The sequence below is a fragment of the Ranitomeya variabilis genome, chromosome 5, assembly GCF_051348905.1.
Source record: "Ranitomeya variabilis isolate aRanVar5 chromosome 5, aRanVar5.hap1, whole genome shotgun sequence".
Taxonomy (NCBI): Eukaryota; Metazoa; Chordata; class Amphibia; order Anura; family Dendrobatidae; genus Ranitomeya; species Ranitomeya variabilis.
This window is the reverse complement of record NC_135236.1, coordinates 631,994,777-632,015,553: the sequence shown is the minus strand read 5'-3', so window position 1 is coordinate 632,015,553 and position 20,777 is coordinate 631,994,777. Positions and strand designations below refer to the sequence as shown.

Here is a 20,777-nt window from a genome sequence, read left to right as displayed (position 1 = left end):
CATAATCCAGGCAGCGGCATGGGGGGGATCTCTCACCTGCATATACACAGCCTGATCCATTCCTCCATCACAGGATTTTAGGGTTACATTTGAAAGCGCCCCAACTCCTCACTCACGGCTCTTCCTACAGCTGCAGGGGATCAGTTCTTCATATTCCCGGCATTAGTGACATTGTTGAGATAATTGGAGTCATCATTACTAGCGGCAGAGTTATGGCAGCATAGTCCTGTATTTCTCCAGCCAATACTTCCTCCCAGCACATCATGGGTGACATTGCTGTGGTTGGGCCCTGGTGACAGTTACATTGCCAGTGTCAGGCACCTTACCGCTGTCCATATGTTTCCGCTGTTTCCTCTTTTCTGCAATACATGGTGGAACATTTCCTATCTCGGACCTCCTGCCTGTAGCTGACAAATGTCTCTATACCCAGTAGGAGAGGAGCAGACAGCACTGCGCATGTGCGGCTATAAATACCTCTGCGCTGGTGATATTGCCATCAATAGTTTCATCCTCACCTGCCTAGACAAGGTGGTGGCATTAATCTTGCAGCTCTGTAGGGTCAAGGTGGTGGCACTGATTTTACAGCTCTGCGGGGGTAAGTTGGTAGAACTGATCATACAGCTCTGCGTGTACAAGGTGGTTGCACTGATAAATAATCCAAAGACATACTGATAGGGAATTTAGATTGTGAGCCCCCATCGGGGACAGCGATGATAATGTGTGCAAACTGTAAAGCGCTGCGGAAAATGTTAGCGCTATATATAGATTATTATTATTATTATTATACTAATCTGCTGGGACAAGTTGGTTATAGTGATCATATAGCTCTGCATGGACAGGGTGGTGACACTGATCATGCCGCTCCGAAGTGACAATGTGATGGCTTTGATCATACACCTCTGAGGGGACAAGTACACACATGAGGGATAAGTACAGTTTATACAGGGGACAAAGCTACTGAGACAAGCCGACTCCTCACAGAATACTGGGTGCGGCTTCTACTAAACATCTCATTGAATTCACAGCATTCCAAGCTGCAGGGTTTACAGTCTGACTCCTGGCACAGCTGACTAAGCTCTTCCTGGATCTATGGGGAAATAGCCATTATCTGTCCCAATCACTGCACAAAGTCATCCCCCAATAAGGGCTCATTTCCAGCCATCTGCAGATTATTCTTCTGACGCTGAGTTCTGTGAGCGACCCTAAATCTGCAATTACAGGCTGGCGGGGGAGGGGTTAATCCCTGCCAGAGCTTCTCCTCCGCTCCATCTACACAGGAGGAGGCTCCTCACTCACCCGATTATTGTCCTATGCAGATTCCCTGTGGTGGCGCTGATCCTATCACAGCCCGACTAAGACCTACGTTCTGCCAGGAGCCTGATGTGACGCTGCCGGGTCTCGGGAGGGGGAAGTCGCCGCTTCTGTAAAGCAAGTGTGTAGTGGGGATCAGCGCACACACGGCCACTAAGGAGTTAAATGGAGGCGGATATTCCTGTATGTGGTAGTGGTCTGCTCCTGCGGATGTCTCTCGCTGGTTGCCTGACTACAGATTCCTTCCACAAACGAGCTGAGTCCTGAACGGTCCGGTTTCTGCACGTATTCTCCGTATACGGATCGCGGCCATAGGTAATAGACGGTGGTTGCTGTGTCCCATATTGTAGGTGATTAACGATATTCCCGTGATCGCTTAGCGCATTCTCTATTCTCACCCAGTTCTAAAACGTGCGACAGCTATTACATAACTGACGTTTTATAAGGAAGGGGCAAAGTGTGTACAGTGCCCAGCCCGGGTCTGTGGTGGTGGAGGCGCGGTTTCTGTACAGGGCAGACGTAAATGAGGGGATCTGCAGGAGCACGGTCACTAAGGAGTTAATAAAGTAACAATAATTGGTGATTGGTCGGTTCCTGAGCTCGGTTCTTTATGCTGATGTTTCGTGGTCATTTGCCTATCCGTTGGTGGATTTCAATTCCCCGCTCAGTCGCTGCTCGCTCTCCGAGGGATCATAACCGATCACAATCAGCTGCCGCACGCGCTGGGTCCTAGTGCCGCCTATTCCAGCCTTGCGGCTTGTTCTGATCGGAGATCTCTGTGCTTAGTTTCTTTACCTCACTTGTCCCCCAGATCGCTGATGGCGCCTTATGTGAATCTATTCTGCCTGACATTGATCGGAACAGATCCCTCCCAGAGCGCTGCTGTGGTGCTACAGATCACAATTGTGGTGGGTGGATCGTTATGTAATTATAGTATATTTGAGTATCCCCATGTTCTTCTGGGTTGGCGCCGCCCGGGGACTGGCTACATGCAGCTCACTGCTCTGTAGTGACCGGTAATGGCCGCCATTCGTGTACTGATGAGTGACTGCCCGGGAGCAGATGAGTTTTCTGGAGATCATTGCCCCTAAAATATATATATATATTTTATTCAACTTTCAAACATTTGGCAGAAGCTGAAAAATACCAACAGGAGACTACAATGAAAGGAAAAATCAAAATAGCCAACAGATCTAGCAGCGGCGCCGATGAGTAGAAGAATATAGACGCGGGACAGAAAAAAAAAGGCAGAACAATAAGCGGGAAATTCAAAATCTGCAACCGTTCTGTGTTCAACCAATCAGGGACAAAAGGGAGGAGCTAAATACTAGAAATCACGCCCCGGGAGTGCGTCTTCTCTGCTGTTCTCGCTCTGGTCCGCTCACTCTCTACATAAAGGAAGGACTCTGCACTGATCAGTCATCGTTTTCTGCTGACTGCGTGCAAGATGTCTGGTCGCGGTAAAGGAGGGAAAGGTCTCGGGAAGGGCGGCGCCAAGCGGCACAGGAAGGTGCTCCGTGATAACATCCAGGGCATCACCAAGCCTGCCATCCGCCGTCTCGCCCGCAGAGGAGGCGTCAAGCGCATCTCCGGCCTCATCTATGAAGAGACTCGCGGAGTCCTGAAAGTCTTCCTGGAGAACGTGATCCGTGACGCCGTCACCTACACCGAGCACGCCAAGAGGAAGACCGTCACCGCTATGGACGTGGTGTACGCGCTCAAGCGCCAGGGCCGCACTCTCTACGGCTTCGGAGGTTAAGTGTGTTCTCTTCTTTATCCCGACACCCCAAAGGCTCTTATCAGAGCCGCCCACATCTTGCATGAAAGACTACAATACCTGTTCCTGGAATAGAAGCATTAATGTGATCGGACTTTGGATTTGCAGCAGAACATGCGGAAGCCTCAATCTGCTCTCGGTCACTGGCTCTGTCACGTTTACTATGTAAGTCCGAAGTGTATTCGGCGCTATGGAGGATATTCACTGACGGTATGCAGCGCTATATCGGGGTATACTGGTGTAACTACTGATGGATGATTCGCCGCCACATCCCTCACGCACTGGGTCCTAGTGCCGCCTGATTCCTGTGTTCTGCTGTTGGAGGCAGATAGGCTGTTGACGCTTTCATTGCTCTGCTGCATTTTCAGCTTGATCTCTTCCATTCTGATAGTTTTAATTAACTCTTTCCTCCACAGACCGCTGCCGTCAGTAACTGCTCGTTATACCCGTCTCTATTTTATGAAGATTTGTTGTCCGATTTTGTTTTTATAACCCACATATATATGTATACTAAATATATCCGGAGCTTGTGTTATATTATAGAGAGCGGATACTGCTCCGGGGAATCAGACCCCTGTTGGGGTGGAAATCGGTCGCTGATCACTGAACACTAGCAGATCGCTCGATCTGACACCGCTTTGTGAGAAGACAAAACAGCGCGACGTGTGGGAACGTCATATCAATAATCTAGAAATCCGCCCTAAAACTCGCCGGGAGTCACCGGAACACTTCAGGATGACCCTTTTAGTGTTCGCTGATGTTTGAAGGCTCCGATACAGCACAATGAGCTGAAACCAACCGTCTCCTGAACATTCAACAGCAGCTCTGAAGGAGAAAATGGTGGAACATCAGCGGAAAGTCGGCGACAAAACGCAGAGAGCTCCGATCACAAGGAGGAACGGCTGGAGAGGACAGAGGGGTCTGAAAAAGGAGGTCGTAGAGTAGGACAGAGTCTTTTTTGGGAAGAAAGGGATGGCGAGTCTAGGGGAGTAAAATAGCTGTGACTGCAGAACAGGTGGTCTGGAGAATGAAGGAAACGGACTATGTCTTTATTTACCATATATCTATAGGATTAGTAATGGATACTTATGTATCCATTACTTCTTCCTCTGTAAAGAGAAGGATCCGGAAAAGTCTGTAATCTCCACCGACCACAAAGGTCTCAGGTTATGAACACACCGGACAGATCACAGGATTTGGATAATGCAAATTAAGTCTCTGTATCCATGAAAGGAAACAGAAGCATGGCTGAGCCCCAGGTCTTGTATCACAGAATTCCGATACTGCTCCCCTAATCAGGAAATATACAGGCTCCTGTATGGGCCAGAAACTACCAATAATCGCTCAACACAAGCAGATTTCCCGATATCGGTCCGTCCTGGGACCACGCGTTATGTGAAGACAAAGAACAGAAAAAGCCACTGAGCGGGAACTGCCAACTTGTAACCAACATTAGCCCCTCCCCTGCCTCTGCTGATTGGCTGAGCACAGAACTGTTAGGGAGTTTGAATTTCCCGCTCGTCGTCGTCTCCGCAGCTTCTAAATGTCATTATGTAACTTCTTCCTCTGTAAAGAGAAGGATCCGGAATAGTCTGTAATCTCCACCGAGCACAAAGGTCTCAGGTTATTTGGAGAATCATGAATTAAACCCAATCATGTTTTACCAGATGACTGAGACCCCAAAATATCAGATCTGGGGAGCAAAGGGTTAAATAACAGACACTGATCACAGCAACTGGCTCAGAGCTGTAGAGGAGCTCAGCCCCGGATCTCACCATCACCCTCCTCAGCATTTAGCCTTCACCTCTATTGCGCCACCTGCTATTTATCCCGTCGTTAGGCGTAGAGACACCGCGGGAAGACTGGAGAGGACACAGATGCATGGACGACGCCCGGTGTCGGGTCGGACGATCCGCTCTTGTATGGTGATCCCCCACTGGAGTCCCTGATTAGTGGCGCAGTATCCGCAGAAGCGGCGCTGGACTGATCGGTGGCCGCATCCTCCTCGCAGGTGATTTGTTGCTTCGGAAATTCCCGCTCCGTTACTTACGGTTCTCACCAGTTGGGGAAATGTCGCAGCGATCAGTCCTGGGCTCTGAACAGAAAATCTGGTCAGCTGAGAGAGAGATCCGGGTGAGGAGCACAGGGGAGAGGCCGAGATCCGATCACTGCTCCTCTGCTTCTTGCAATAGGTGGCGTCCTCCGATTACTTGCGACAGTGAGAACATCAGTGAGAGAATCGCACCGACCTGATAGCAATAAAGGCAACCAAATGAGTCCCTGTATATCACCACACTGGCACTTCAATAATACATACTCACAAAAAAGACCTACAGAATCGAACTATATAATTAAAATCATTAATTAAATGATAAATAATGAATTAAAATCATCAATATTTATTAAATATTTTTTAAAAGATAATCGACAAAAAACATAATTATAAGGACATTCAACAGAAGGGGCTCCAGACAGTATGGCAATATGCTTAATCAAAGATGGTAAGTATACAGCTCCACCATAGCAATAAATAGGAACCCCGTAATATAGTATATATCCATTATATGGGGTAACATATAGAACAATTTCACCTATAAAAGAAGAGCCTGGAGCTGGAAAATCCCACGCTGGCATATGTCATTCAAGACCAGCATACCATTATCAACAGTACAGGTGAAGGCTGTGAATCTAAATATCTCATGAACTCCAATGAGCCTAGACAAACCATCAACCACAGCGATAATGCCACACAGTCCCTGCTCAATAGCACACAATCACCATTATAGTACCTGTCAGGACGCTGCGCAAGGATGACAATGTCAACGTGGATGCCAAAAACTGCCACAGAGATCCTCCTCACCCCAAGGTACGTTTCGCCCTGGCTTCTTCAGGGGGGTAGTAATAAAGTCACGACCGACCAAGGTAAAAGCTCCTATATAAAGAATGCAGCACTATAGGGGGGTATACATCACTATGCATGGGTAAAACCGATACATGGGGGTTTCCAGCGCTCTATTGAGGGTATGTAGTACAACATGGTGTTTGTAGCTCTATAAGAGGAGTATATAGCACATATGGACGGAGGGTTTACAGTGCTATATACACAACATTACGTGTAAGGTATACAGCACTATTTGAGGATATAAAGGACCATCTGGAGTTTATACAGCACTTTATGAGGGTATACCTTGCTATATGGACAAACACCGCAGTATACGGGGGTACGCAACAGTATATGGGGATTTACATCACAGTCTGGGGGCGCGGCCCATGGAGGGGAGATTTATTTATGGAATAACCAATGAACTGCAGAGGGCGGAGCTTCTGATGTTGATCACCTGATTTTGTCACCCAATAGCACAGCGATCTGATATCAGTGCTCATTTGCATGGGCCGGCTATAAATTCCGCTGCTCTGGGAGAGTCAGGATCATTTTTTACTCTCACTTGTGACAAGAACTATTTGCGTTCATTATGGCTGATCCCAAGTCTGCTCCAGCCCCCAAGAAGGGCTCCAAGAAAGCCGTGACCAAGACCCAGAAGAAGGACGGCAAGAAGCGGAGGAAGAGCAGGAAGGAGAGCTACGCCATCTACGTGTACAAGGTCCTGAAGCAGGTCCACCCCGACACCGGCATTTCCTCCAAGGCCATGGGCATCATGAACTCCTTCGTCAACGACATCTTCGAGCGCATCGCAGGGGAAGCCTCCCGCCTGGCTCACTACAACAAGCGCTCCACCATCACCTCCCGGGAGATCCAGACCGCCGTGCGCCTGCTGCTGCCCGGAGAGCTGGCCAAGCACGCCGTGTCCGAGGGCACCAAGGCCGTCACCAAGTACACCAGCGCCAAGTGATCTGCTCCTCCCCCTGCTCCGCCATCACCCCAAAGGCTCTTCTAAGAGCCACCACACCGCCTACATGAGAGCTGTGACTGCTGATGTGTCCTGTCTCCCCGAGGTGTCTGATCGCACCGCCCGGGGCTCTGCGTCTAGTGACGGGAAACAGCAGGTGAAGTAGTAATAGAAGTGATTAACTGGGAGAGAGAAAACCTTGTCCGTATTAGTAATACTGTGGTTATTTCTCTGTAAGTTGCTCTGTGCAGTCGCTTCTAGTCAGATAATTCAGTTTCAGTTTTGTTAATGATTCTCTTGTTTCTTAGATAACAGGAGACATTTGTGGTCGGTGGAGTTGATCTAGAGACTTTCTGGATTCTTCTCTTTATAGAGGAAGAATTGACGTCATTACATTTAGAAGCAGCGGGAAATTCAAACCCCCTAACCGTTCTGTAATCGGCCAATCAGGAGCGGGAGGGAGGAGCTAATGTTGCCACTGGTAACACGTTCGCAGCTCCCGCTCAGTGGCTGATGCCTTGTGCTGTTCTTTGTCTCCATATAACACGTGGTCACGGGACGGACCGATATCGGGAAATCTGGTTGTGTAGATCGAGCATTGGTCGCTTACTTCCCATAACAGGAGTCTGCAGATTTTCCAGGTTGGGGGCGCAACATCCGCTTCGGTTCTCGTTCATGGCTATAGAGAATGAATCCGCGTTATCCTAATGCTGTGATGTGCCCGTGTCTGACCTGGAGACAATCAGTATCGTGGAGGACGACATACTGGCCAGAGACGTTACAGGAAAGACCGATGTTGCGTATTCCTGCAGATCTCACCCTGTCTCCTCATTTCCGGATCAGTTCTACAGCTACAGGCAGGAGGTCTGTGATAGGAAGTGTCCCATCATGTATTGCAGAAAAGAGAGGAAGCAGCGGAAGCATATGGACAGCGGTAAGGTGCCTGACACTGGCAATGTAACTGTCACCAGGGCCCAACCACAGCAATGTCATCCATGATGTGCTGGGAGGAAGTATTGACTGGAGAAATACAAGTGCTCGGACTGTGCTGCCATAACTCTGCCGCTAGTAATGAGGACTCCAGTTATCGCAATGTCACTAATGCCGGGAATATCAAGACCTGATCCCCTGCAGCTGTAGGAAGAGCCGTGAGTGAGGAGTTGGGGCGCTTTCAATTGTAAACCTAAAATCCTGTGATGGAGGACTGGATCAGGCTGTGTATATGCAGGTGAGAGATCCCCCTATGCCGCTGCCTGGATTATCGGTCACAGCCTGAGACTTGTCTTACTTCCGACACACACTGGGGCCCTGACTGCTCCACCTCTATTTGTGCTGCTCCCTCCTCTTTAGCTTTTGGAGTTGGCACCGCTGATTTGGTGAGAAGCTGCTCGTTCTTAGCAGTTCATGGTGTGGCAGATAACGAGATCACTTAGCACGTCTTCGGCATCAAGGCACTGACAGGTGATGAGCCCCTCTCCATCCACTCATTACTGACAGGATCATTGGCATCAGAGGACCCACTGCCCCGGATATTAGTAAGGACTGCTCGCCCCTCACTATTCATGACCAACATGTCCTGCTGTGTCTGTGGGAAGTCCTACAATAAGGAACTTCTAACAGACTGCCTCTTATGTTGGCGCTGGGTTCTCCGAGTAATGGATGTCGGGGACAAGGCTGAAGTTGTTTTCTTATTCCTTATTCGGATCTGAAGTTGGTGTCTTATTCGGCAATTTTTTTTATTTTCTGTTATCGGTTTAATAAAAACAAATAAGCGTCACAAGAATAACATGCAATGCACGGAGGTTCGCTGATTTGAATACACTTAAAAACAGCTACAAAAACCCCCCCAATAAAACTAGCACATATATGGGCACCAAAGAGCGTTGAAGAAAGGGTTAAATGACTTTTAGGCCACTGATGTCACACTGCAGACATATGGAACAGGGAGCCCCACATCAAAACCAGGCACCACCAGCCTGGCCCAAATGGGTTCTGGCCGCCAGAACTGGCATCAAAGTGGGCAAACAGCTGATTGTCACATATTTGAATAAGTAGCTGATGTTTTTAAGGGGTTATATGACTTTGGGCCGCTGATCTCACACTTAGAATCCATAGATAGTGATGCCCTGCATCTAACAAAGGTCCTGTTAGCCTGGCCCAAATGGGTTTTAGGCATCAGCACTGGCATCAAAGTGGGCAAACAGCCCATTTTCAAAGATTTGAATAAGTCCTGCCTCTTATTTTGGCGCTGGGTTCTCCGAGTAATGGATAATGGATGTCGGGCGTCACTGTCAGCGCAGTGTAGGCATCTTCCGCAATGATCTGCATGTGTAGATTCAACAGTGAAGGAAGCATCAGGAGGCTCCTAAGAGGATGAAGTCTCCCCGGGGACCAGTGGCCTCCGTGCTGTCAGTGGTTGTTACTGGAGCGCCCCCACACCGCCGCAGGGCCGAGGGGTACCCGGAGCCGGGCCTCTAGGTCTCAGTCCTGGGGTTGTCACGGTGGCTAGACCCGGTCCGTGGCCCTGTCTGTCAGTGGGGGACGTCCGGTGTAATAAGTGGTGTAGTAACGGTGTAGCGGTGCAGTTGTGGGGTGCAGGTCGCGGTAAATAACGAGGACACCAGGTTGCAGTCTCTTTACCTCTTTACTGAAGCTCTCTGGGTCCTCAGTCCAGAATACGGCTCACCAGGCTGCGCAAGTCCGGCCGGTCCAATGGCACTTCCAGAGCTCTCCTTGCAGGTGGAAATCGGTGCCTTCCTTCTAGCGCTATGTGTTGCAGTCCTTCCCTGCTGTGCTTACGGAAAGTACCCCACAACTGTTGTGTCTGTTTCTCGTGTTCCCTCACAACAACTTAATTCGCAATGATCTTCCTCGTCCCTCCAGATACTATGGTAGGAACGCACCCGTATGACGGGGAGGCTCGGAGATCTTCCGGGACTCTATCTGCGCCCCTCTCCTGTTGGTACCCCCCTTTGCCTTCCTGGGTGATGCGTGAGACAGTCCGCCTAAAGCTAACTGCCCTGCCGTAGGTCTGAGGTATGGCTTGAAACTCTTTACCTCCTCGGCGTTCCGGCCACCGGTAGTGCGCCTCAGTAAGGTGCTGCCTCTTTCAGCACAACCCTCACTGGTATCTCCTTTCGCTTGACTTCGTTTCTCACTCAGCACAATCTATCTCGCTTCTAGTCCTTTCTTGAGTCCCGCCGCTTCCAGGAGCCTGCGCGGACCCGTTACGTTCTTTCAATGCCAAGCCTCTGCCAGGATCCCACCCCTGGCAGAGACCCTACAGTCTCTCCCTTCACAACACCCCCTGCCACAGGGTGTTGCTCCGTTCAATCCCGTCAGCGTTCTCCCTAACTTCCTGCCTGACCCCCAGTTTACCCACTATGGTGGGGAGTGGCCTAATGAATAGCACCCTTAGCTCCCCCCGGAGGCCCAGCTGTGAAATGAATTGGTGACTGTGATACCTGCTCAGAGAACTCCTTCAGTGCCATCGAACGCACCATGGCCCCCCCTAGTGGCTGAGCCATGATACTGCAACGACCAGGACTCTGGGGCGCTGCACTCCCCCCTGGTTAAACACAGTACTCCGGGACTGGGAAGAAAAACAACAATACAGGTTAGCAAAAAGACATACAATTTTGTTGAGTGCAAATAACAGTAAGTATACTTAAGTAAGCTTCCCTTTATGGGAGGTGAGGACACTTTTAACGTTACAAACATAATCAACATTATAAATTACAGAGCATAAATAACTTCTGTTACCCAACCGGGTATTCTACTTAGTGCAATTTTTAGAACAATAACTTAACATTGCCTTTAAGAAACTCACACTCTTAGTCTATCAAAGGCCTTCCTATAATCACATTATAAGGCATTTCAACTTTACATTCTCCTTCTTGTGAACCTGCAGGACCGCCTGTCCCTACGGCACCAGGCCTACTGCCTCTCCTTTCTTTTACAGGACCGCCCTGTTCAGCCAGGGCCTACTGCCTTTCGCTACTATACACAGTATAGACATAACATTCCTTTCATTTAAAGAACTCTGAGCCCGCTCTACTCGGCTCCTTTAAGGACTCACTCTCTAACCCCTACGGGTTCACTCTCTGTCCTTAGCAATAAAGTAACTTTTCAATGGGGACGCAGGGTTTACCTTCTATCCTCACCCTCATTATTACTTCTCTTACTTTCAACTATGCAGACCTCTACTTCTACCCCTACGGGCTCTCTGCATCTTTCCTGTCTTCAAAACATTATTCAAATTTCACATTTTAACAAATTCAACACATATAACTCGGCATGTAAAACAGTTACATTTTCTTTTCAAGGCATCATTACCACATTACTGTTCTGTAACAGTATCGCTTTCAAGTACAATTCTTCACATCCCCTTTAAGAGGGGACCAAGTCTTTCTGAGGTAGCTCGTCTTCTCAGCCTACCAGCCCATGCAAAGGTTCCGGCATGGTATCTTCGCAAAGTGTCTTTAACTAGAACCGGTAGGAAAGGTATCTTCGCAAAGTGTCTTTCAAACAAATAGGGCAAATATCTTCGCAAAGTGTCTTTAACTCAAACAAATAGGGCAAATATCTTCGCAAAGTGTCTTTGGCTAAAACCAGTAGGGAGCACCCTTAAGAAGGTGCAACTATTTACAAAGGAAAGTTCGAATCATGCACAGTCCATGATTTCTGCAGTTCTTTAAACTTGTGCAAAACTTTGAGAACAACAACAGTGGCCCCGGGTCAACAAGGGGTCACCTTTAACCCTAAACGGGTTTAGCAGCAACTTAGAAGAACAGTAACTATGTACATTTTTCAATGGTATTACTTTACCGTTGAGATGTGGCGGGGGGTCTTCTCTCCGGCCTCACCAAACCAACAGATCGTTCTGGTGAGCCAGGGCGTCGTTCCGGTCCCAGCAGTGCCAGAATCCCCCGCTGGGAGATCCTCTTGGTCGGTAACCGTACACGTTCCCCCGGGGCACGGTGAGGTCGAGCTTCTGATGGTTCCGCGGGACCGGGCTCTGCAGCTTTCCTCGCCGGAGTATCGTCTTCCGGTGCTCCTGCAGCAGCCTGGAGGGCAACGCATCGCTGCACGCCTCGGGCTATCCAGCCCGTCTCACCCGCGGCCCTCCTCCACCGCGTGTAGGTGACAGCATCACCTGGCTCTAAGTTGCAATCAAACCTCCCGCTGCTTGGTTCCACCTCTATCCGATCCACACGGACCTGTAGTGGCTCCCCGATCTCCTGGATTATTCCCCGTCCAGACTGGGGATTGAAGGCCACCACTACACCCCAGTGCGACGGTGGGATCTCTGGGGGGCTTACCAGGTCAATCTGCTCAGCGGGCTGGGGCCGGCTCCGCCAGGCTGCCATCGGACGCCGGTAGTGTTCCGCATCCGGGATTATTTTCAAGTCCGGCGTCGGTGGTGTATCTTCGGATGCGGCCAGGTGGGAAGGAGCAAGGGACACCGGGGACAGGCGGATTTCTGTTGGCTGCCCCATCCGAGCTAGCACACGGGTGTCAACCTTTAGGCGGCGTGCCAGCTGTCGGGTCTCGGCTGCAGCCGCACACTCCGCGGACATCGGCGGAGGGGGTCGTCCCATCGGTGGCCCTGCCAAGGCCGAACCCCGCAGTGTGGGCGTCCCTGAGGCTACCTCAGGCTGCGTATCCTCAGGCCGAGCCGGGTCAGCTCCGCGTGGCACTCTGGATGTCGCCATCTTTTTCTCCTCTTCCGCGTTTTCTTCCCGCGGTCTCTTCCGTGGGCGGCCCCGTCCCCATGGTCTCCACCCTCCGACCAAGATCAGGAGGCGTACCTCAGCTGTTGACGGGCACGTCCTCAGGACACAGAAATACTTAGACTGGGCGGCCATTACTGATCGCGCTCTCCAGCTCGTCTACGCCCACTCCACGCCCCTCTTCTCTTCCTGCGCTTTCCTCAGCGCTGCAATGGCGGCGGATTTTGGCGGCAAATGGCACAGCACACAGTCTTGCAATAAAGTACAGTCCAAGCACAGTAAATCACAGTCTCTAGGCACACATGACCTGATTCTTCAGGCTTAAGTAGATCCTGTTCGTGACGCCAAGTTGGAGCGCCCCCACACCGCCGCAGGGCCGAGGGGTACCCGGAGCCGGGCCTCTAGGTCTCAGTCCTGGGGTTGTCACGGTGGCTAGATCCGGTCCGTGGCCCTGTCTGTCAGTGGGGGACGTCCGGTGTAATAAGTGGTGTAGTAACGGTGTAGCGGTGCAGTTGTGGGGTGCAGGTCGCGGTAAATAACGAGGACACCAGGTTGCAGTCTCTTTACCTCTTTACTGAAGCTCTCTGGGTCCTCAGTCCAGAATACGGCTCACCAGGCTGCGCAAGTCCGGCCGGTCCAATGGCACTTCCAGAGCTCTCCTTGCAGGTGGAAATCGGTGCCTTCCTTCTAGCGCTATGTGTTGCAGTCCTTCCCTGCTGTGCTTACGGAAAGTACCCCACAACTGTTGTGTCTGTTTCTCGTGTTCCCTCACAACAACTTAATTCGCAATGATCTTCCTCGTCCCTCCAGATACTATGGTAGGAACGCACCCGTATGACGGGGAGGCTCGGAGATCTTCCGGGACTCTATCTGCGCCCCTCTCCTGTTGGTACCCCCCTTTGCCTTCCTGGGTGATGCGTGAGACAGTCCGCCTAAAGCTAACTGCCCTGCCGTAGGTCTGAGGTATGGCTTGAAACTCTTTACCTCCTCGGCGTTCCGGCCACCGGTAGTGCGCCTCAGTAAGGTGCTGCCTCTTTCAGCACAACCCTCACTGGTATCTCCTTTCGCTTGACTTCGTTTCTCACTCAGCACAATCTATCTCGCTTCTAGTCCTTTCTTGAGTCCCGCCGCTTCCAGGAGCCTGCGCGGACCCGTTACGTTCTTTCAATGCCAAGCCTCTGCCAGGATCCCACCCCTGGCAGAGACCCTACAGTCTCTCCCTTCACAACACCCCCTGCCACAGGGTGTTGCTCCGTTCAATCCCGTCAGCGTTCTCCCTAACTTCCTGCCTGACCCCCAGTTTACCCACTATGGTGGGGAGTGGCCTAATGAATAGCACCCTTAGCTCCCCCCGGAGGCCCAGCTGTGAAATGAATTGGTGACTGTGATACCTGCTCAGAGAACTCCTTCAGTGCCATCGAACGCACCATGGCCCCCCCTAGTGGCTGAGCCATGATACTGCAACGACCAGGACTCTGGGGCGCTGCATTACTGCCGGAGATGGGGAGATGTGTCCCGTGTGTCTGACCCGGAGACGGCTGCATTACATTTTCCGGCACTTTATCACAATCAGTATTGTGGGCGATATACTGACAGGGAAACGTCCTAGAAGCGACATTTCGGGGCACACTGATTCATCTACTTTACTAGTTTATTCCTGCAATCTAGGTAGAGATCACAGCTACAGGCAAGAGGTCTGTGATAGAACATGATGGTACAATACCTCAGTAATACCCGGGCCACAAAGAAGCTACCACCTCCTGAGGAGCCAATGTCCGGCTGTGTGCAGGGATGTGACCGGCTTTATCCATCAGCAGCCCGGGTGTGGGGGATTGCTGAGAGAATAGTACTGCTGAGCCGGCAAGAGATAGTGAGAGTAGTAGTGCGGTGAGCTGACGACCCTGGGCATTGGTGATTAGCTTGCTTCCAATCTGGGGGAACAGAGGCAGGTAATAATCCGACATCAATCTAGCAGCGATTGAGCGGGAGAATAATGGCGAATAACCGATCCTTCAACTGCAAATGACAGAGAATCATCGGCCCAAAGCGCCAATCAATACCCAATAAGTGTTTCCTCCTCCATTTAACACCTTAGTGCCCGTGTTTGTGCAGATTCCCGCTACACTTCCCCCACCCCAGGCCGCAGCGCTCACACCAGGCTCCTATGAAATATATGAGGCTTGTCTGAGTCTGGTTGGATCGGAGCAGTTACAGCGGGGAGTCAGTATAGGATATTACGTGAGTGAGGAGCCTCCTGCACGTGCAGATGGGTTGTTGTATTATCACAAAGGCTCTTGTTAGAGCCATCACCTATTGTCCGGCAGAGCTGTGTGATCAAAGCTCTATTTTGTAGGATGCATCACTACATGGAGTTCTATATGGAAGGTACGTGGGGAATAACGCATTACAGGGGTACACAACACAATCCGGGCATGTACAGCGCTATGTAGGGGAACATAGAGATTTACATGAAATGAACTGTTATTAGCTCCGCCCCCTGTAGCTCATTGGTAGCTCCTCAATTCTCTTCGCTATTGGCAGATTCAGATCCCTCCAATGACAGGGTAGGAAGGCGGGGCATCAGCCTATAGAAAGCAGCGAACACGGTCTTGTCTCCACACAATTCTCTGACGTTATTGTTACCATGTCTGGACGCGGCAAACAAGGAGGAAAGGTCCGCGCTAAGGCCAAGACCCGCTCATCCCGGGCAGGACTGCAGTTCCCAGTCGGCCGTGTGCACAGGCTTCTCCGCAAGGGCAACTACGCCGAGAGGGTGGGCGCCGGCGCTCCGGTCTATCTGGCCGCTGTGCTGGAGTATCTGACCGCTGAGATCCTGGAATTGGCAGGCAATGCTGCCCGGGACAACAAGAAGACCCGCATCATCCCCCGACACCTGCAGCTGGCGGTGCGCAATGACGAGGAGCTGAACAGGCTGCTGGGTGGGGTGACCATCGCCCAGGGGGGCGTCCTGCCCAACATCCAGGCCGTGCTGCTGCCCAAGAAGACCGAGAGCAGCAAGGCGAGCAAGAGCAAGTGAGCGCTGCTGCCGATCTCCCCTGTCCACACACCCAAAGGCTCTTCTAAGAGCCACCCAGATCCTCCTCCGAAGAGCCGCACCGCTGATCTAGGGAAGGGTTCACACTAGTGTCCGATAACTAGTGATGGGACTTCGGGGTTTTTTTTTGGGAATCGGCTCTTTCGGCTCTTGAATCGGCTCTTCAGTAATCTCACCAAAATAATGACACAAAACCTTTTAGTTAACATTAACAGATTAACATTGTTTATATTATTTTTCATTATAAGAACATCAAACAAATGCAAAAAATGTGCAACGGGGTATAGGAACGGAGACACGGACATCATACCTCATGTGAGTTTATCCTTAGCTTGCCCTGTCCACTCTGTAATTGTAATCTTTATCGGTACAATTTGATAGAGGTAGTGAGCGCTAATATACATGCTGTGTGGCAGTAATTAACTAATTAAAGCTCTATTTATTCCACCACCGATGCTCATTGAGCTCTGTGCACCACGGTCACATTTTCTGACAGGTTGCAGCTCATTAAAAGACAGGTCCTTTTGTATGGGCATTTTTTGCTATTGATTCCTCAGTTGTTTTTTTTTATTGATGTTATGTGGATATATACGCTCCATTTACATTTGGAGGTTTTTTGCTGGTAAAAATTGTTTTTTTTGTAATTATTAATAAACATTACTGCATTTAATATTATTGAACATTGTGGTTTGAGTCTTGTTGCGTGTTTTTCATGGCAATTCTAGACTTATTTTTGGATTTGAGTACTTTCAGCAGCAGCTTTCCTCTCTCCCCCTCCAGCACACAGTCTCTCCTGGCTCCTCCCCTCCACCACCAGGCTGATGTCAGCAGCACAATGAAGGGAGGAGAGCAGAGAGCCACTAGATTACAAGCGGCTCACTGATAGGTGCCGGCTCATATCGTTCACAGTGAAGAGCCGGCTCGTTCATGAACGTCACATCACTAACTACCGCTAACACAGCGCCAGGCGGTATATAGAAGTATCTATACACGTTCCGTGCTCCACTGTACTGCGGTCACCACAGAGCAGAGATTCATGGCGTGATGTGAATGATCCGGCGTCATGTTACTGAGATCACACACAAGAGGGATAAGTACAGTTTATACAGGGGACAAAGCTGAGGGAAGCCGGCTCTTCATAGAACACTGGGTGCGGCTACTACCGAGACATCTCACTGAGTGCACAGCCTTCCGAGCTACAGGGTTTACAGTCCTGGCACAGCTGACTAGCCGCTTCCTGGATTTATGGGGAAATAGTCATTATCCGTCCCAATCACTGCACAAAGTCCTCCCCCAATAAGGGCTCATTTTCAGCCATCTGCAGATTATTCTTCTGACGCTGAGTTCTGCGAGCGACCCTCAATCTGCTCTTCCCGTGGTGTCCGCGCTGATCCTATCACAGCCCGACTAAGACTAGTCTCCTACGTTCGGCCAGGAGCCTGATGTGACGCTGCCGGGTCTCGGGTGGGGGAAGTCGCCGCTTCTGTAAAGCAAGTGTGTAGTGGGGATCAGCGCACACACGGCCACTAAGGAGTTACATAGAGGCGGATATTCCTGTATCTGGTATTGGTCGGCGCCTGCGGATGTCTCTCCCTCATTGGCTGATTACAGATCCGTTGGTGATTTTGAATTTCCCGCTCAATCTCTGTTCTTTGTCCGTCAGATTATTACCGGCCCCTCTGTTGTAGCGGCAATCGCTGGTATTCCGATAGGGGCAGCTATACTACCCCGCTGATAACACCGGGTCCTGTCCTCCCAGCTGACACGTCCCAGGCTGTGACCGATACTACAGGCAGCTGTACAGGGGATATTGTACCCTGCAGAGACGCTGAGCCCGATACTAATCAGCGCCAAATAATAGCACGATCTTAGGTTTCTAGACATCTTAACAGATTTACAAAACGCCTGGACTTGCCCCCTTATTAGAGCTGTAGAGGGATCTGCTTGGAAAACCAGGTTAGTCTTTTTAGGTCAAGATATCGGGAAAAAAAAACCTAGTCCCAGATCACACGCATATCCCAGAGTCTGAATAATGCGGCTTCCCCCTCCTTTGACCGGGAACCCACAGCTTTACCGAACTCCATCTTTGCTATCCAGTGAATATTGCTTCCTTATCTGGAAAACCACAGATACATTTGAGGCACTCTAGAACAAGCCATCATTGCACGCAAACATCGCCCTATAGCCGCCAGTCCTGACACCAAGAGCGGCAGGAAGAAGCTGAAGCCACAAAGCGGGGATTTCAAAACCAAAAGTTGTAACAGAACCATCCGCCCATACACAGCACCAGAGGACTTTACCCGGAACCGCAGACCAGTGTTATCCGTTATTGTCATCCGACATTCTGCACATTTGTCTGTCTTGCTCATCGATGAAAATAACACAAGAGCGTTCTAATAGAGAAGTCACCAGCGCAAAGGAGACATAAGATCACAGCACAGGAAACTAAGAGTAACCCTGCACGTAGATGTTGGTGGCTCAGAAACGGTTTCTAAACAAATATATTAACTTAAAAAAAAAATAAAAAAAACAACAATCTGTCCTGACAACCCAAAGGCTCTTTTCAGAGCCGCAGCCGCCCACATCATCTAAGTGAGAGGCTACAATTTCCTATTCCTGCGCTCTGGTTCCGGGAGTTTTTATATGTTGAGCGGCACGGTGGCTCAGTGGTTAACACTGCAGCCTTTAAACGCTGGAGCCCGTTCTTTGTCTTTCTGTAACACGTAGCTTCAGGACGGACAGATATCGGAAATGTTTGTGTCCTGCGATCACTGGCCACTTACGTTCCATACAGGAGTCTAATAGATAATAGAAATATCCAGGCATCCCATAAAATCTCTCTATGGCTGCATCTGCCCTCTACACTGCTGTACACGCTCAATTCAAATACTGTTGTATTTTTCCCACAAAATGTTGTATTCTGCCATAAAACACTGTATACACCCATGTAATGCTGTATACCACGCTTATAGCGCCACATACCCCCATATTGTGCTGTATCCGCCAAGATGATGCTGTGAATATCGCACAAGGCTGAATACACACCAGATACTGCAGCAAACCCGACCTCTATATAGTGCTGTATTCTGCCATATAGCTCTGATTACTCGGCAAACCCGTTTCATGCTCCATATGCTGCAGTATATAGAAAATAGCGATGTAAACACGCTGGGATTGCTGGCCGGTCTGTAATGTCCTAGCTTCAGAATGAAAGGTTCTGTTTTCTCTGTTTCCCCCATACACTGCACACACTGGATATAACAGGGCGGGAGCCGCCTCCTGTGTCACCTCCTGGCTTCTCAGCTGCTCCAGGACTATGGGGAGATCCCGGGCCTCCTCCCGGCTCCTTTCTGCCTCCTCCGCCAGTGACAGCTATAGACATGTAGGGGAGATTTCAGGAGGAGGGGATACGGAGACAGCGCGCCCTGCTGGCCGGTAATGGGCTCTGATCCCGGGCAGGGAAACACAAAGGGAGAGCGGAGCTTCTCTTGGCTCAGACAAGAGAGGGCGGGGTCAGCGTCCAATATCATCCAATAAAAGCTCAGGGCGATGCAGCTCGTCAGCCAATCAGTGCGCAGTGTGACTGTACATATATGAGGCGCCGCCAGCTCTGGACTCAGTGATTTTTTTCCTTCCAGGAGATAGTTGTGTTTCCCCCATTAGTTACTACAAGATGGCAGAGACCGCGCCAGCCGCCGCTTCTCCTCCCGCAGAACCGGCCGCTAAGTCCAAGAAGCAGCCGAAGAAATCCGCCGCAGGGGGCGCCAAGCAGAGCAAGAAGCCCTCCGGTCCCAGCGTTTCCGAGCTGATCGTGAAAGCCGTGTCCGCCTCTAAGGAGCGCAGCGGGGTTTCTCTGGCCGCCCTAAAGAAGGCTCTGTCTGCCGGTGGGTACGATGTGGAGAAGAACAACAGCCGCCTGAAGCTGGCCGTCAGGGGTCTGGTCACCAAGGGCGCCCTCCTCCAGGTGAAGGGCAGCGGCGCCTCCGGGTCCTTCAAGCTGAACAAGAAGCAGCAGGAGACCAAGGAGAAGGCGGCCAAGAAGAAGCCGGCGGCTGCGGCCAAGCCCAAGAAACCAGCAGCCAAGAAAGCGGCCAAATCCCCGAAGAAGCCCAAGAAGGCCCCGACTGCGGCCAAGAAGAGCCCTAAGAAGGCAAAGAAGCCCGCAGCAGCCGCGGCCAAAAAGGCAGCCAAGAGCCCCAAGAAGCCGAAAGCAGCTCCGAAACCCAAGAAGGTGACGAAGAGTCCGGCTAAGAAGGCGGCCAAACCCAAAGCTGCCAAGAGTCCGGCTAAGAAGGCGGCTAAAGCCAAGAAGCCCGCGGCTAAGAAATAAGCTGCAGCCATTGTTATGTAACACACAAAGGCTCTTTTCAGAGCCACCAAATCCTCCCTCAAGACGAGCTCATTCCTCTCATCTGCCCAGTGATCACTTGTGCTCGGTAACATCTGGTGTCTGTACTCTGCTGCCAATGATACTGACCAGTTAGCGCCCTTATGCCGATCGGAGATCTCTGCCCTCCCGCAGTGATTTAATCACAAGTTTATTAACCCTATGATTCGCAGACTAGCGGTGGCCCCGTAACTTGTATGGACTCGATAGTTCCCTCTGTTATACAGCGAGCAATTCCCGTTTCCCCTCTTCATTCTGCGCTTGTTACATATAACAAGGAATGTGCCAAGGGCCCCTGACAGCGGAGCGGCTTGGGAAAGATCTGGCACCACATGCAGCAGCAGCCAGGACTCTCCTCCCTACAGCTCCTGTACAAAAACAGCCATTCAAAACGCACAGAGGGAGGCAGGCCATTCCCACTGACACTGACTTTGATAATGACACTGGCTCTGCACTAGGAGAGAAAGGGCCATCAGCTGTCACGGTGTGTCCGGGGATGATCTGTAGCTCTGCAGCTCCTTATTGCGGGAATCTCCGCATCACTTACCAGGCACATTCAAGTTTAGTGAATATTAACGAACCGCCGAGTAGAGTCATCAGTGGGGAGTGGACCACATTAATAATAAAACTGATCACTTGTCCCCACTGGGATTTTCTATTCATCAGA

General features: G+C 50.6%; 2 protein-coding genes across 2 annotated transcripts; both read left to right on the top strand.

Moving 5' to 3' along the window:
- The first annotated feature begins 6,501 nt into the window (after positions 1 to 6,501).
- On the top strand, positions 6,502 to 6,993 carry LOC143773975 (histone H2B 1.1-like). The gene has a single exon (XM_077261276.1). It carries the CDS (start codon positions 6,562 to 6,564, stop codon positions 6,937 to 6,939), a length of 378 nt encoding a protein of 125 aa, XP_077117391.1. The 5' UTR covers positions 6,502 to 6,561; the 3' UTR covers positions 6,940 to 6,993.
- A 12,403-nt stretch (positions 6,994 to 19,396) lies between these two features.
- Positions 19,397 to 20,409, top strand: LOC143773974 (histone H1A-like). Its single transcript, XM_077261275.1, has one exon. The coding sequence runs from the start codon at positions 19,397 to 19,399 to the stop codon at positions 20,051 to 20,053; it is 657 nt and encodes a 218-aa protein (XP_077117390.1). The 3' UTR covers positions 20,054 to 20,409.
- The last annotated feature ends 368 nt before the right edge of the window (positions 20,410 to 20,777 follow it).